Source organism: Porites lutea, chromosome 12 (genome assembly GCF_958299795.1).
Source record: "Porites lutea chromosome 12, jaPorLute2.1, whole genome shotgun sequence".
In the NCBI taxonomy this organism is placed as follows: domain Eukaryota; kingdom Metazoa; phylum Cnidaria; class Anthozoa; order Scleractinia; family Poritidae; genus Porites; species Porites lutea.
Window position 1 is genome coordinate 7,932,756 of NC_133212.1, and position 11,294 is coordinate 7,944,049.

General features: G+C 39.4%; 2 protein-coding genes across 2 annotated transcripts in view; both read right to left on the minus strand.

Moving 5' to 3' along the window:
- Window positions 1-2,720: 2,720 nt before the first annotated feature.
- LOC140921133 (uncharacterized) lies at window positions 2,721-6,392 on the minus strand. Its single transcript, XM_073371097.1, has 5 exons — window positions 6,259-6,392; window positions 5,165-5,289; window positions 4,018-4,059; window positions 3,272-3,532; window positions 2,721-2,916 (listed from the first exon to the last, which is right to left on the minus strand). Exons 2-5 carry the CDS (start codon window positions 5,229-5,231, stop codon window positions 2,861-2,863), a joined length of 426 nt encoding a protein of 141 aa, XP_073227198.1. The 5' UTR covers window positions 5,232-5,289; window positions 6,259-6,392; the 3' UTR covers window positions 2,721-2,860.
- Window positions 6,393-7,391: 999 nt separating this feature from the next.
- Window positions 7,392-11,294, minus strand: part of LOC140921130 (RNA 3'-terminal phosphate cyclase-like) — a 29,902-nt gene continuing 25,999 nt past the window's right edge. The window contains exons 8-11 of the mRNA XM_073371093.1: window positions 10,379-10,437; window positions 10,079-10,173; window positions 9,276-9,380; window positions 7,392-8,135 (exon numbers count right to left, since the gene is read on the minus strand). Coding sequence (XP_073227194.1) covers window positions 7,989-8,135; window positions 9,276-9,380; window positions 10,079-10,173; window positions 10,379-10,437 — 406 coding nt within the window. The 3' untranslated portion in view covers window positions 7,392-7,988. The remainder of the gene's footprint in view (window positions 8,136-9,275; window positions 9,381-10,078; window positions 10,174-10,378; window positions 10,438-11,294) is intronic.

Here is an 11,294-nt window from a genome sequence, read left to right on the forward strand (position 1 = left end):
TAACGCTTGTGACTTCTGCAGCAAATAGCATACGTTCTAAAAAGGCGATCATAATTCTTATTTCCACCTGCGTTTTTTTTGTTTCCCTCTTGAAAAAAGAAAATTCTTTATGCCTGCTCTATTCGGATAAACCAAACTTTCCCCACTGAAATTTAATTGCAGTATTAACTATATCAAGAATGTGTGAGAAGCATGCCAACATATGGCAAATAGAATTGTTTTTCTTTTCCAAATTGAAACTATTTCCCAGTTTTTCCAAAACTCTGAAGATTCACGCATGTACAATTTTCTTTATGCCTGCCCTATACGGATAAACCAAACTTTCCCCACTAAGATTTAATGGCAATATTAACTACGCCAAGAACGTGTGATGTGCATGTTAACATATGGCAAAAAAAAAAAACAGATAAACGTTGTACCTTCTGGAATACACGACACGTTGTAGAATGTGTAACAGGTTGGGACGTTTGACAGCATTACATATGCCACCTGAAAACAAAAGAAATCTAGCCTAATAGTTAAAATTGTTGCCTCTCGATGCAGTGTTAGGTCAGTAGGACTGTGACAAACACTCTGCAGCGAACGCCTGGAACTAAATTGTTCTAGCCGATCAAAAGTGGGGAATTCAAATCCTTCTGGAAATGATTCGGTAGGAATTCGAGCAAATCTCTCTGGTTATTGTTGTAAACGTTGTCGGCAGCGTTTTCGCCGGTGAATGTTTCGTCCCAGTTGGGACGACCTCTTGAGGGAGAGAAAACTAGAAATCAAGTCTTACGTTTTATCGCTGATCTCTTTGCGCGCGCGCATTATTCTTGAGATCTTACAAATGCGAAATAATACAGGATAGCTTCTTTTTAGGCATTGCCAATCCAAAAGCAGGAAATATTCAGAAGAATCATTCAAGACGGAAAGACTGTGAAGCTGGCTGTAAAAAGCGGAAAGAAATGAATTTTAATTGATGATAAGCAAAAGAAAAGCTGGGAGGTCCACTAAATACTTGCGGTGTTGGCAAGGTGAAAGTTGACTTAATAGCAAAATAAACCACTTTTTACGAGGCTGAGAGGCCTATATGGTGTTATTTTAGGGTTTTATATTCTACAGACTGTATTTAGAGACCAGACTCAGTGCCAAACAAAGCGGATTGGATCAGAATTTGGATTTGCGACAGATCCCGAGACAAACTATAGTTTACCTCCGAAAAAAGCAAAAATTGCTGAGCACCTATCATTCACAATGAAGTCGGACTTTGATGCATTGGTATATTCGATGATACAATGGGGTATTCGATATACTTCAAACAGTGCTTGTAGTTTGTATTTATGATGCAGCCTATAATTTCCCATGTGTTGGATGGTTTCATTTTCAATAGTTAAACAAATTATCAGTATATGAAGATAAATTACCTTTTGCGGCTGAGAAAATAGAAAACTTTTCAACGGTTCTAAAAACAGCCTGGTACAGGAATTGTTCATAATATTTATTAGTAATATGGAATTACCGGTATGTTTCTAAAATTCATTGTATCTTGTAGCGGTGAACAAATTTGTGTTCTTACTTAGGATTTTCCCGTATCATTAAAACTGTTTCGAAAATATCACGGACTGGCTTAAATGTAAAATACCATAAACACGCCCAACCGTGATCGATTAATACAGATTTTCTTTTTTTTTCTAGAAACGTCATTAAACCTTCGTTAAGAAACGATATACAAAATATCGAAAAAGAAAGAAAGAAAAAAAGAAAAGAATTTTTTTGGAGTAAAACCTTCCTACTAATAATCCCTAAAAATCAAGGAAGACGGGCCAGATAAGTACGGATAACTGGCATGAAATATCAACGCTCAAACTTCGTTTCTATTCATAACTTAAGTATAAGCTCAAGTTGTTTTCTTTAACTTTCGGAAGATAACAATGAATTTTAAAGTACGGAACTCACCAAGATGTAAGATGCAATCATATTAACGCCGCTTGAATTTTCTTTTGGTGGAGTTCCTCCTTCAAGCCATACAGTTCAAGGAATTTGAATGTCAAAGTTTGTTACCGTCAGGACACAATCATCTTGGTGTTGCTAACACAGTCTTGGCTCTGTCTGTTGAACTTCACAGTCAATTATTTGGCCATTCTATTGTAACGTTACCGCCAAACCATCTGGAACTTAGTTGTTCAATATCAATTATTCATTGACGAACTCGAAATATAAACAATGGTATTGTCTGGAAGAGCTCCGGATACGATTTATTTATCAATTTAAATCAAGAATCGTAAGCGTTGCATGTTTAGTTTTTATTTAGCTTTATTTGTCTTATATTGAAGTCTTCATCTAACAAGAACATAGCCTCAGACCACAGAGCACAAATACACCACAAGAAATCCTTGTGTAATGCATGTCTCGCTAAATAACATCCCATTTTTTTAAAATATTTTTCTATTTCTACTTTCTTTTCCTTTTTGTATACGTATAATGCATAATAAACAGCACCACAGGAAAGCCTTAGTCGGTCCTGTTACTCAGCACGAGAAAACGAAACGCAGGCCAAAATTCGCAATTCCTAGCCCCAAAGACCTACGAGCAATATTCAACGTGAGGGTCTGGGGAAGGATATAGGCAACAGTTTAAGGCAACAGTCGTCCAAAAAAGCATAAAAGTAGCTGATAACCTCTCCGCCCATGCGCGGGGGACCGAGTCCACCAAAGTTTTGCTGTAGGCTTCAACTCAGGACGTTAAATTTTCAACTTTATTGCACTTTGTTAGAGAGTCCACTTACAGGTTATGCTTTAGAAAACCAGTCGATAGAAATTTATGAGCCATAAACGTATTTCGCAACTGGAAAGACTATAAATATACGTATACATTTCTCGCTTCACTTTACCCATCCATTGGGATTAGAAACGGCGAAGCCTTTCAGGAGTTCAGGATCTGTAAAACAAACAGTATGGTAAGGCTACGGTATTTTTTTTTTCCTTCGTGAGCATTCTGCGTCAAGTTAAAGAGGAGACATGAGGAGATATGAGGAAGAGGGAAAATATGAAGTTTTAGAGAGCAGTTTTAGTGTTTTTAATATTTGATACTACACAATCTTTGCGAAAAAAAAAAGGGACTTCGCGTGGTTGGGTACGCGTACCACTTTCATCCGAGCCGCACCAAAAATTTTCTGCCGTGTAAATGGGGCTTTAGTGTTTTTAATATTTGATACTATACAATCTTTGCAAGAAATAAGGGACTTCGCGTGGTCTATGACCCAGGCCTACAATAACCGAGGGGTTTTACCTACCAACTTCCCAGCAGAAATATTCAATCTTAACGTTTCTCATTTGATCAGCATAAGGACACAGACTTCTTGCAGTCACCGAACAGGAGTACTCAAGATTGATGTCAAGGCCACGGTTGAGTCGACACTCTTCGTAAGCAAGGGGCTGGGCTTCAGGTAACTTGGACCAGATCCCTGGAAGGTACTCTGCAGAAAGGTTCTTTATTTGAAAGTACTCTCCAGTTTTACGATCACACCGCAGTTTCAACGGGAGTCTTCCTTGGACTGAGATACATAAACAAACCATCAGTTTGGATAGTTAGACACAGAAAACGTATGTTGCTTTCGTAAAGGAATACATGAGAAAGATAAGTAGCCCTAGAATGCCAGAAAGTATTAATATTAGAACTCTTAGTATTCGATGCACGGCTAGCACAGGTCACCCAACACGGTTTCTGTAGCATTATTCGCCAATGTTAGGAAATACGCTCCTACCAAAGGGGAACAGGACTAATGGTCTACGAAGGGATACTTCTTCTCGAACGTCGTTTTCGTTTGATAACAACATCAAAGCAATTTAGAATACTGAAATAAAATACTTCCCTTGAAAGAGATTGTACTTTATCACACGGCTACCACCGGCAACGTCCTTACTGTGACATCAATAGCTATTTTATTTGTTCTAACCTGCAAGCAGAGTCCTGTGCCTTGGTTTTTTTTTTTCAAATAGAAATGGAAATTAATAAATGAATAAAAGATATTTTACCTACCCACACAAGGCTTATCTTTCAGCATTTCGGAACAACGACGGGCTACACATGTAAAGGAAACGATGAAGAGATTAAGCACTCCAAAATGGTATCCTCATGAAATAGCGTTTCTAAATAACTTAGTTAGAAACTTGCCGCAGAAGACCACTTTTTTGTGGTACCTTGCCCGAAAAGGAAAACTATCTCCCTAAACTTGAAATTCGCGGCTATAGCGCCCGCTACTTTCAGATGAGGAACGAAGTACTGTGAATGACCCCTCTTAGAGAGGCTTGCGTTTAGTAATCCTGCCTATTTTTCAGCCGAATGTCTAGAAGCAACGAGCAAATACAAAAATAAAACAATTCAGCAACGTGCCGAGGAGATTGCCTAATCCATGTACGGCGTTTTCCCAGTCCCTCTCGGTCAATTCACTTCGGTGACGTGATTTGACGTGACCCGAAACGCTTTGGCCGCGCGGAATAACGACGCCTAGGGACTAGGCAACGGGGAAGAAGGATTGTATTTAACCAGCCTTTGCAATGTAACATTGAACCCAAAACTTGAGAGCCAAGCTGACGGTGTCAAAGTGTACATCTAAAACACTGTCCTTCTAGGGCAAATTTAAATGCGTTATTGACCAAGCGTGAGGTCAAGAGAGCTGGAAAACGGGAAGTTCTTTCCTTCCTCGTTTGCGTGGAGCAAGACGAAGTTTAGGTTGGAATAAAACAAAAAAAGGACGAACGAAAGCGAGAAATCACGTGCGAGAAAGATGAACCCTCTTGCCCGTCCGGGTGGCCAATCAGAACGCATGATTCTCTTCCTCCTGCCTAGACACAGATTTAGCCTTATAAAAAGTATTACTAGTTTTTTCACCCTCACTTCCGTGCTTTGCATTAATCCACTATGTTATAACGCTTACTTTTCAAAATGGCGTATGACAGAGCGAAATGGAGCACAATAACATATTATGCTATATTGATTATCCAGTCCAGGTTGTTCAAACGTTAGATAGCACTACCCACCGGACAAATCACTATCCAGCGGATAAGTATTACGGGAAACAATTGCGTTATCCGCTGGGAAGAAATTTATCCGGTGGATAGCACTAGCGACCTTTTGAAAAACTGGGGCCTACTGTATAAACGGTTACTGATCGAATATTGCTCACCTTTAACCAACATCAGCCCTTGGAAAACTACAATTACCAGGCAGAAAACCAAACTTCTTTGTAGCATCTTTTAACATGTACTGACAAAAAATTGTTCCTCCGAACGAAAGTTCTGTTTGTCGAAACTGAAGGATAAAAAGTTCAAAACATAATCGATTTAGATTTTACAAAAGGTTTAGCCCCGTCCGGGTCGTCTCGATATTAGACGATCCGCACGACTACGTGGAAACCTGTGCCCACACAACGGTCATTTACGGTTGTATCCACTGGGCCCATCCTTGAGTCACTCGGATAGAACCACCTTATCAGAGGTGTTCTCATATACATGTTGATATGATCGTCTCTATCGCCCGAGACTTGGGCGATCGAGACGTTCAGGATGATGTCGAGGAAGCGGCTTTATTTGAGACCAAAGATGATTCCAAAGTGCAAACAGGTGTTTCCGGTTTTCCACTTATCTCTCTACTTCCCCATTTTAATGTCGCTCGTTAATTGTCTCAATTACACAAAAGGGTCACAAAAATAGAGCTAAAAGGTCCTGTTCGCGGAGTGCTATTCAATCTTTCTAACTTTCACTAAATAAGGAGCACCTGAAAATATTAAAGGTGTTCATGGTTACCACAAACAAAAGCCTGTACAATTACTAGATAGTCATCTTCTCGGGAAAACAAATTAATATTTTAACCACTGCAAGTCGCATGAATGGATGTTTGACTTACTTAAACAAACATTGGCTTCTTCACAACCTGCGCATGGTATTAATAGATCAGAGTCTCTGTCAACCGATTTCTACAGACAAAGGGACTTGAATCACGGAATCGATAGATAAAACACGCAAGGACTCCTAAAGTTGCGTATTTATCTAGATCGGAAGGCGATTGTTCGAAGCGTAGTTATATTCCATCGAGGTGCTTCCGCGAGAAAAAGGCGAGCTTCGACAAGGTACTGTCACGGACAGAAATTGAAACTAGGAAGAATATCAACTGGTGTGAAAAATTTTCCTAACAGCTGAGATAAAATTATGACTGCACGGAAACCAGAAAAGTAAAAATTCTTAGTTTAGACATATAGGATTAAAAAATATGAATACTTACGTAACTCAGTATAGGCTTCCCTTGATCGTGTGAGCAAAGGTCTTGAAATCATGCAGTCCTTTAAGATTTAGCGGATATCGTTTGCGTCTTAAGCATTTAACGTCGGAGAATTTAACACCCTCCACATATGACCATCATCACATTTCTTCATTTAATATCACTACCTTGCCAATCTAGAGGTCACCAATCAAATTGATGAGGACAACACTTCAAAGATTAAAGAGATCCTTTATTTTATCTTTAATGACCTCTCAGCATCTTTTGTTTTCAACCTCGTTACTTGAAGAAAACAAAATTTATTACCAGTCGAAATGGACACTAATTAGTTAAGCGACTTCCTTGTGTCGGCGTTTTATTTGGCAATTTAATAGCACGGACTATATTAAAGTTTAATTCAACTGACAAAGTCGTATACTTTTGGCAAGTCACATCCGATACAGGGACTTCCTCGACCTCTAACAGACATGGTAAAAAGCACAACTCATTAGTCTTAAGTGAAAAGACATCGGTGAAGAAAGATATGACATGCAAGTACTCTCAAAGCATCAACAGTGGACATATTCAATTACTTCTTTCACTTCCCTCGACCTCGAACAACAGTATGGAAAAAGGTACCACTAGTTAGTCGTCAGCGAAAGGACATCGCCGAAGTAGAAAGATATGACATGCAAGGACTCTCAAAGCTTCAACAGCAGACATATTCTATTAACTACCGAGAAATCAATACCGTAGTAGTTATTTTAGCTAGTCTAAGCACGAGTGGAACTCGGAGGAAACATATGAAGCTGGCTTCGTGCCGGAAAACTCAATCGAGCCAGCGACTACATGATTGCGGCTTTGGTTGGAAATATAAATTGGTTCAATGGGAAATAATGGCACCACATGTTTTTAGCTCTCCACAATACACAGCGATTTAGCTAACATATATGTATTATTAAAATTTATCTTTAAAATCTAAGTATTATTATTATTATTGTTATTATTTTTGCAGTTCATCCCAGTTTTCCGTTCTACTCTCTTTACTTATCCAAAAAATCAAACAAAAATACGTCCCCTTAAGGAGCAGCGAATTAAACACCATAAAACCCGGCACATGTTCTTTTAACATGGCCCGGTGAGAAATCTTGCAAAAAGATTCAAGGGCCTCAGTAAATGCTTCAAATCACAACAAGAACTGGAACTGCAAGCCCCTCAGTGACTTGAAATACCAAATGAACACTCGGACATCGATATTTCTCGGACAATCTCGCAAACGCGAACGACATTCCATGAATAACAATAATGTTTTAAGTAATGAGATGTGAACAACCTGTTTTTCAGTTCTTCGCATGTCGCAAAGATTTCAGAACCCGAGTCGACCAATTTGTAAATTGAGTGACATACACCCGGACCTCCCATAAAGGTATCTCAGCATAGCATTGTTGTTGCGGAATGACTGAAGGGTCAACCAATGCCCCTTCAGTGGCACGACCGATAGCTCAATGGAGCGTTTTCACGTGACGTCACGGCGGCCATATTGGTGTTCCAAAACAATAAAGCGGCGGCGATGTTGGTGTTCCAAACAAATCCTGTGGTAGTTGAACTCCTTTCGTATGTAAGCAATTTCTTTTGTTCCCACGAATTTGCATAGATGCTGGCCAACTGAGTGAAAACGCTTTATACAAGGGGCTCCTTCTGGTTTAGACCGAGAATGACACCCCATCTACTGGCGGTCTCTTTTCAAGGATACTTCACACCGTTGTATCTACTCTTTCGAGGCTGTCTTCGGGCGGAAGGACGTCCTTGTTAACAAGCCCTTGGCCTTCACATTCAATCAAAATGTTTCGTCTCGTCTTTGTTCCCTTCCCTACTTCCGCCGGTGAAACATTAACTTTGACCTGTGAAAATAAGAATGCAGCAATATGGGAAATTTAGCATATAGGAAGGTAAACTCGTGTTGGACTGGACGAGACTGGACACCTAATGGTTATTACACAAGGCAATAATCATAGTAGATAACTTGGAAAAAAATTCCAGTCTCAGAGTCTCAGTTCGATTGTATTGCACAGTCTTCATCAGCAATAAAAACTGTGTTGTCACATGAATTAATCACGTGCCAACAAATGATTAAAAATCGCGGGAAGTTCATAACCCTCATAGCTGTTTAGGGTTGGACCCTGGCGTCTGATATGGATGGCCTCCTGGATGTTTATTGCTGATGAAGACTGTGCGATACAGTCGAAAGCTACAGAACTATAATCTGAGACTTTGAGACCAGAATTTATTCTTTCAAGTTTGATTACCAAGGTAAGGAGTAAGCATTTATCTAATTATTGTAGATAACTATTTATTCAAAGTTCAGTGATTAGGTCTAAGCACTGTTTTAATACGGGTACCATTCAAAGTACGTTAGAAATAACCAGTGTCGGCAGTTGGACCTTGATGGTGTAGTGGACACGGAAGTGATATGTTTTAATGGGAAGTGGGATGGTTAAAGATTAAACATTACCAAGATTTGCTAATAAATGATTATGCCCTCTTGCAAACTTTCATGACTTGTCGCCAAACAAGAATATCGCTTAATTCCCGGTAACGATCAAAAACTGTCGTCTAATATCTCCTTGCCAGGTCGGCAGAGCACTTGAATACAAAACGGGTCTTAAAGAACAGAAAAATGGGACTGAAGAAGGTGGCCGTTGTAGAGAGGTTTAAACAAGAGTCAATGTAGGGACTGTCTGCCAAAAAAAGTGGTCGTTGTAGAGAGGTGGGCTTGGAGGTTCGACTGTAGTGGCCTCAGTTATTATTGTCATTCTTATCTTTTTCTCTGCTTTTTTTCTGTGTTTTATGTAATGCAACTATTTTTGCAATGAGAAAAAAAAAAACGGTTTGATAGTCTAGCCAGGACTTGACATTCTGCAGCCAACGAAACTAAGATTTCCAGTAGATGGTGATTAATACTGCGTTCGCGTAAGCTTGGCCACAGGACTCCCAGGGAGACAGAGTTCTCTTGTATCACGTTCCAGAGTATATTCTATTACCTCAGTGAAGGTTTCGATTGCTTTAATCACAGCTTTTGATCGGTTGTTGAGGTGGGATACTCTCAAAGATGACTTTCCACTTGCCAGCGACATGAATAGAATGGCCTGAAGATAAAAAAAAACCTCCCGTATTAAACCCCTAATTACTCACTAAAACGTTGGTCTGAAATGTCACTCGTATTCAGACTAAAACTTGTACTAAATTTTGATCTCCTAATACACCGCTTGTACAGTTGCGCAACAGCCTCTAAAAAGGTCGCTGAAGTACAAATAGCACTTAACGAACAAAGGGGAACCGTAATGATATTTCTAGCAACAACAATTTGCCGTCTATCCACTCTTTGAATTATTACAAGTAGGTTTCAAGAAAAATATGGCGTGGTGATACCTTCGTTGTAAGTATTAAAAACCTCGCCTGGTCGAGATTACAATGTTAATTTTTTCACAGTAAAAGGCTTTCAAATGTAAGTAAGGGTCTTAGCAAATTGGAAAGAGGTTTCCAGCCCAACTTAGAGTTTTGGAAAGCAAACCTTGACGTGGGTATCTTATGAGTAGATTTGGGACACTGCTAGCCTGGTAATAGACCCTTCATTTTCTCTTTAGAGAGTGTCGATCGTGCGTACGAAAAAAAAAATTACAACCGGCAGGGGCCGGGCTTTACTGGCCCCTAGCGCAAGGGATTAGAGCTCGTTCTCGCGCTCTGCACTCGCCAAATTCGTCGGAAAAAAATTAATAAAATAATACGTCAGTGGATAGGCTAGGACACTGCCCCTAATATCTATATGAGTGCGATTATTTCACACCTGATCCTGTAACATGTCGTCAACACATGATCCACTGTTCACGTTGAAGAGAAGCATCCTCACTGCCGCATTTACCACCTCATCAGGACTCATACCTAATATCAATAACATCCAACGTTAGAAGCCTGCGTAGCTGGCAGTCTAAATCCTCGGACTATAAATATCGAGTTCTCTGTCAAATTAACCTACAGTCCAGAAGCAAAAAACAAATAATCCTACGGGGAATGCAAGTATATACGTGGAAAATTTCATAGTTAATCTGAAAGGTTCCTGCGGAATCTGCAACTCTGAGTAACTTGCCTCTTTTCCACAACGCAGTCCCTGATAGCACAACGCCAGTGGACATTTCTGCAAGAAGCCTAAATGAAAATTAAAAGAACACGCCTAATTGACAATGTAGTTAACAATACTTGTGGAAGAGATAATTAGTATGTGTAATCAAATGGTGACGAGTGAAAAGGCTCAGGAAATTATTAGGATTTGGACAAAACGCAAGAGAAATTATTCCCTAATTTCACGAGTGTACCCTTTGATTACCTATTAATATCATGGGTGACGAATTACGTTAGCAATCTTGGATTTTTGACATGTTTATCCTGGATCGTATCGATCGAGAACTCCACTCTCTCGAATGTTTAAACCTTATATATTAAATTTGGCCTATAAAGTTCAGAATTTTTCAGACTATTTCGGCAAAATACTTGTTAGAATCCTTCTTGATGTTCTCTTGTGTGTTCAGGTTTTCTAAAGCGTCTTTTTGTGCCCTGACATCTTCATTCACGGCATTTTAAAACTTCGTCGCCATCTTGACACTGAGACGTACGGAAGGTTTCCCATGGCAATTTTGTAATTTCACATGTGAAATTACAAATTAACGTTGAAATTTCGCACCAAAATTAAGGAGTAATTCGTCACCTATGATATTAAAATTATAATTAACATTTTGATCCAAAATTCCAGGAAATTTTCAGCTGGGAGTCACAAACAGTGTAGTTATTTCGAGCGCTTATAAAACAGCCTGATGTGTTCTTTGTATTCTTTTTTCTCATTGATTTTTGAAGTTTCCCTGTTAACCCTATCACTTCCAGGAGCAACCAAATAACAATTCAAGAAAAACTCCGCACTTCATTTTGTAAAAAGCTGACAACCTCATAGCACTTCAAGGCTGTGCTCTAAGGAAAATTGATGGGATCCCCGTGCCCTGAACTTGTGAAAC

Bases quoted from the DNA above. Each gene is read 5' to 3' on its own strand.
- LOC140921133 (XM_073371097.1), bottom strand. From the start codon at position 5,231: ATGCTACAAAGAAGTTTGGTTTTCTGCCTGGTAATTGTAGTTTTCCAA. The intron at 3,533-4,017 runs GTAGGTAAAATA...TATGTATCTCAG, and splicing joins GAAAGATAAGCCTTGTGTGG to TCCAAGGAAGACTCCCGTTG. The intron at 2,917-3,271 runs GTAGGTAAAACC...TTTGTTTTACAG, and splicing joins ATATTTCTGCTGGGAAGTTG to ATCCTGAACTCCTGAAAGGC.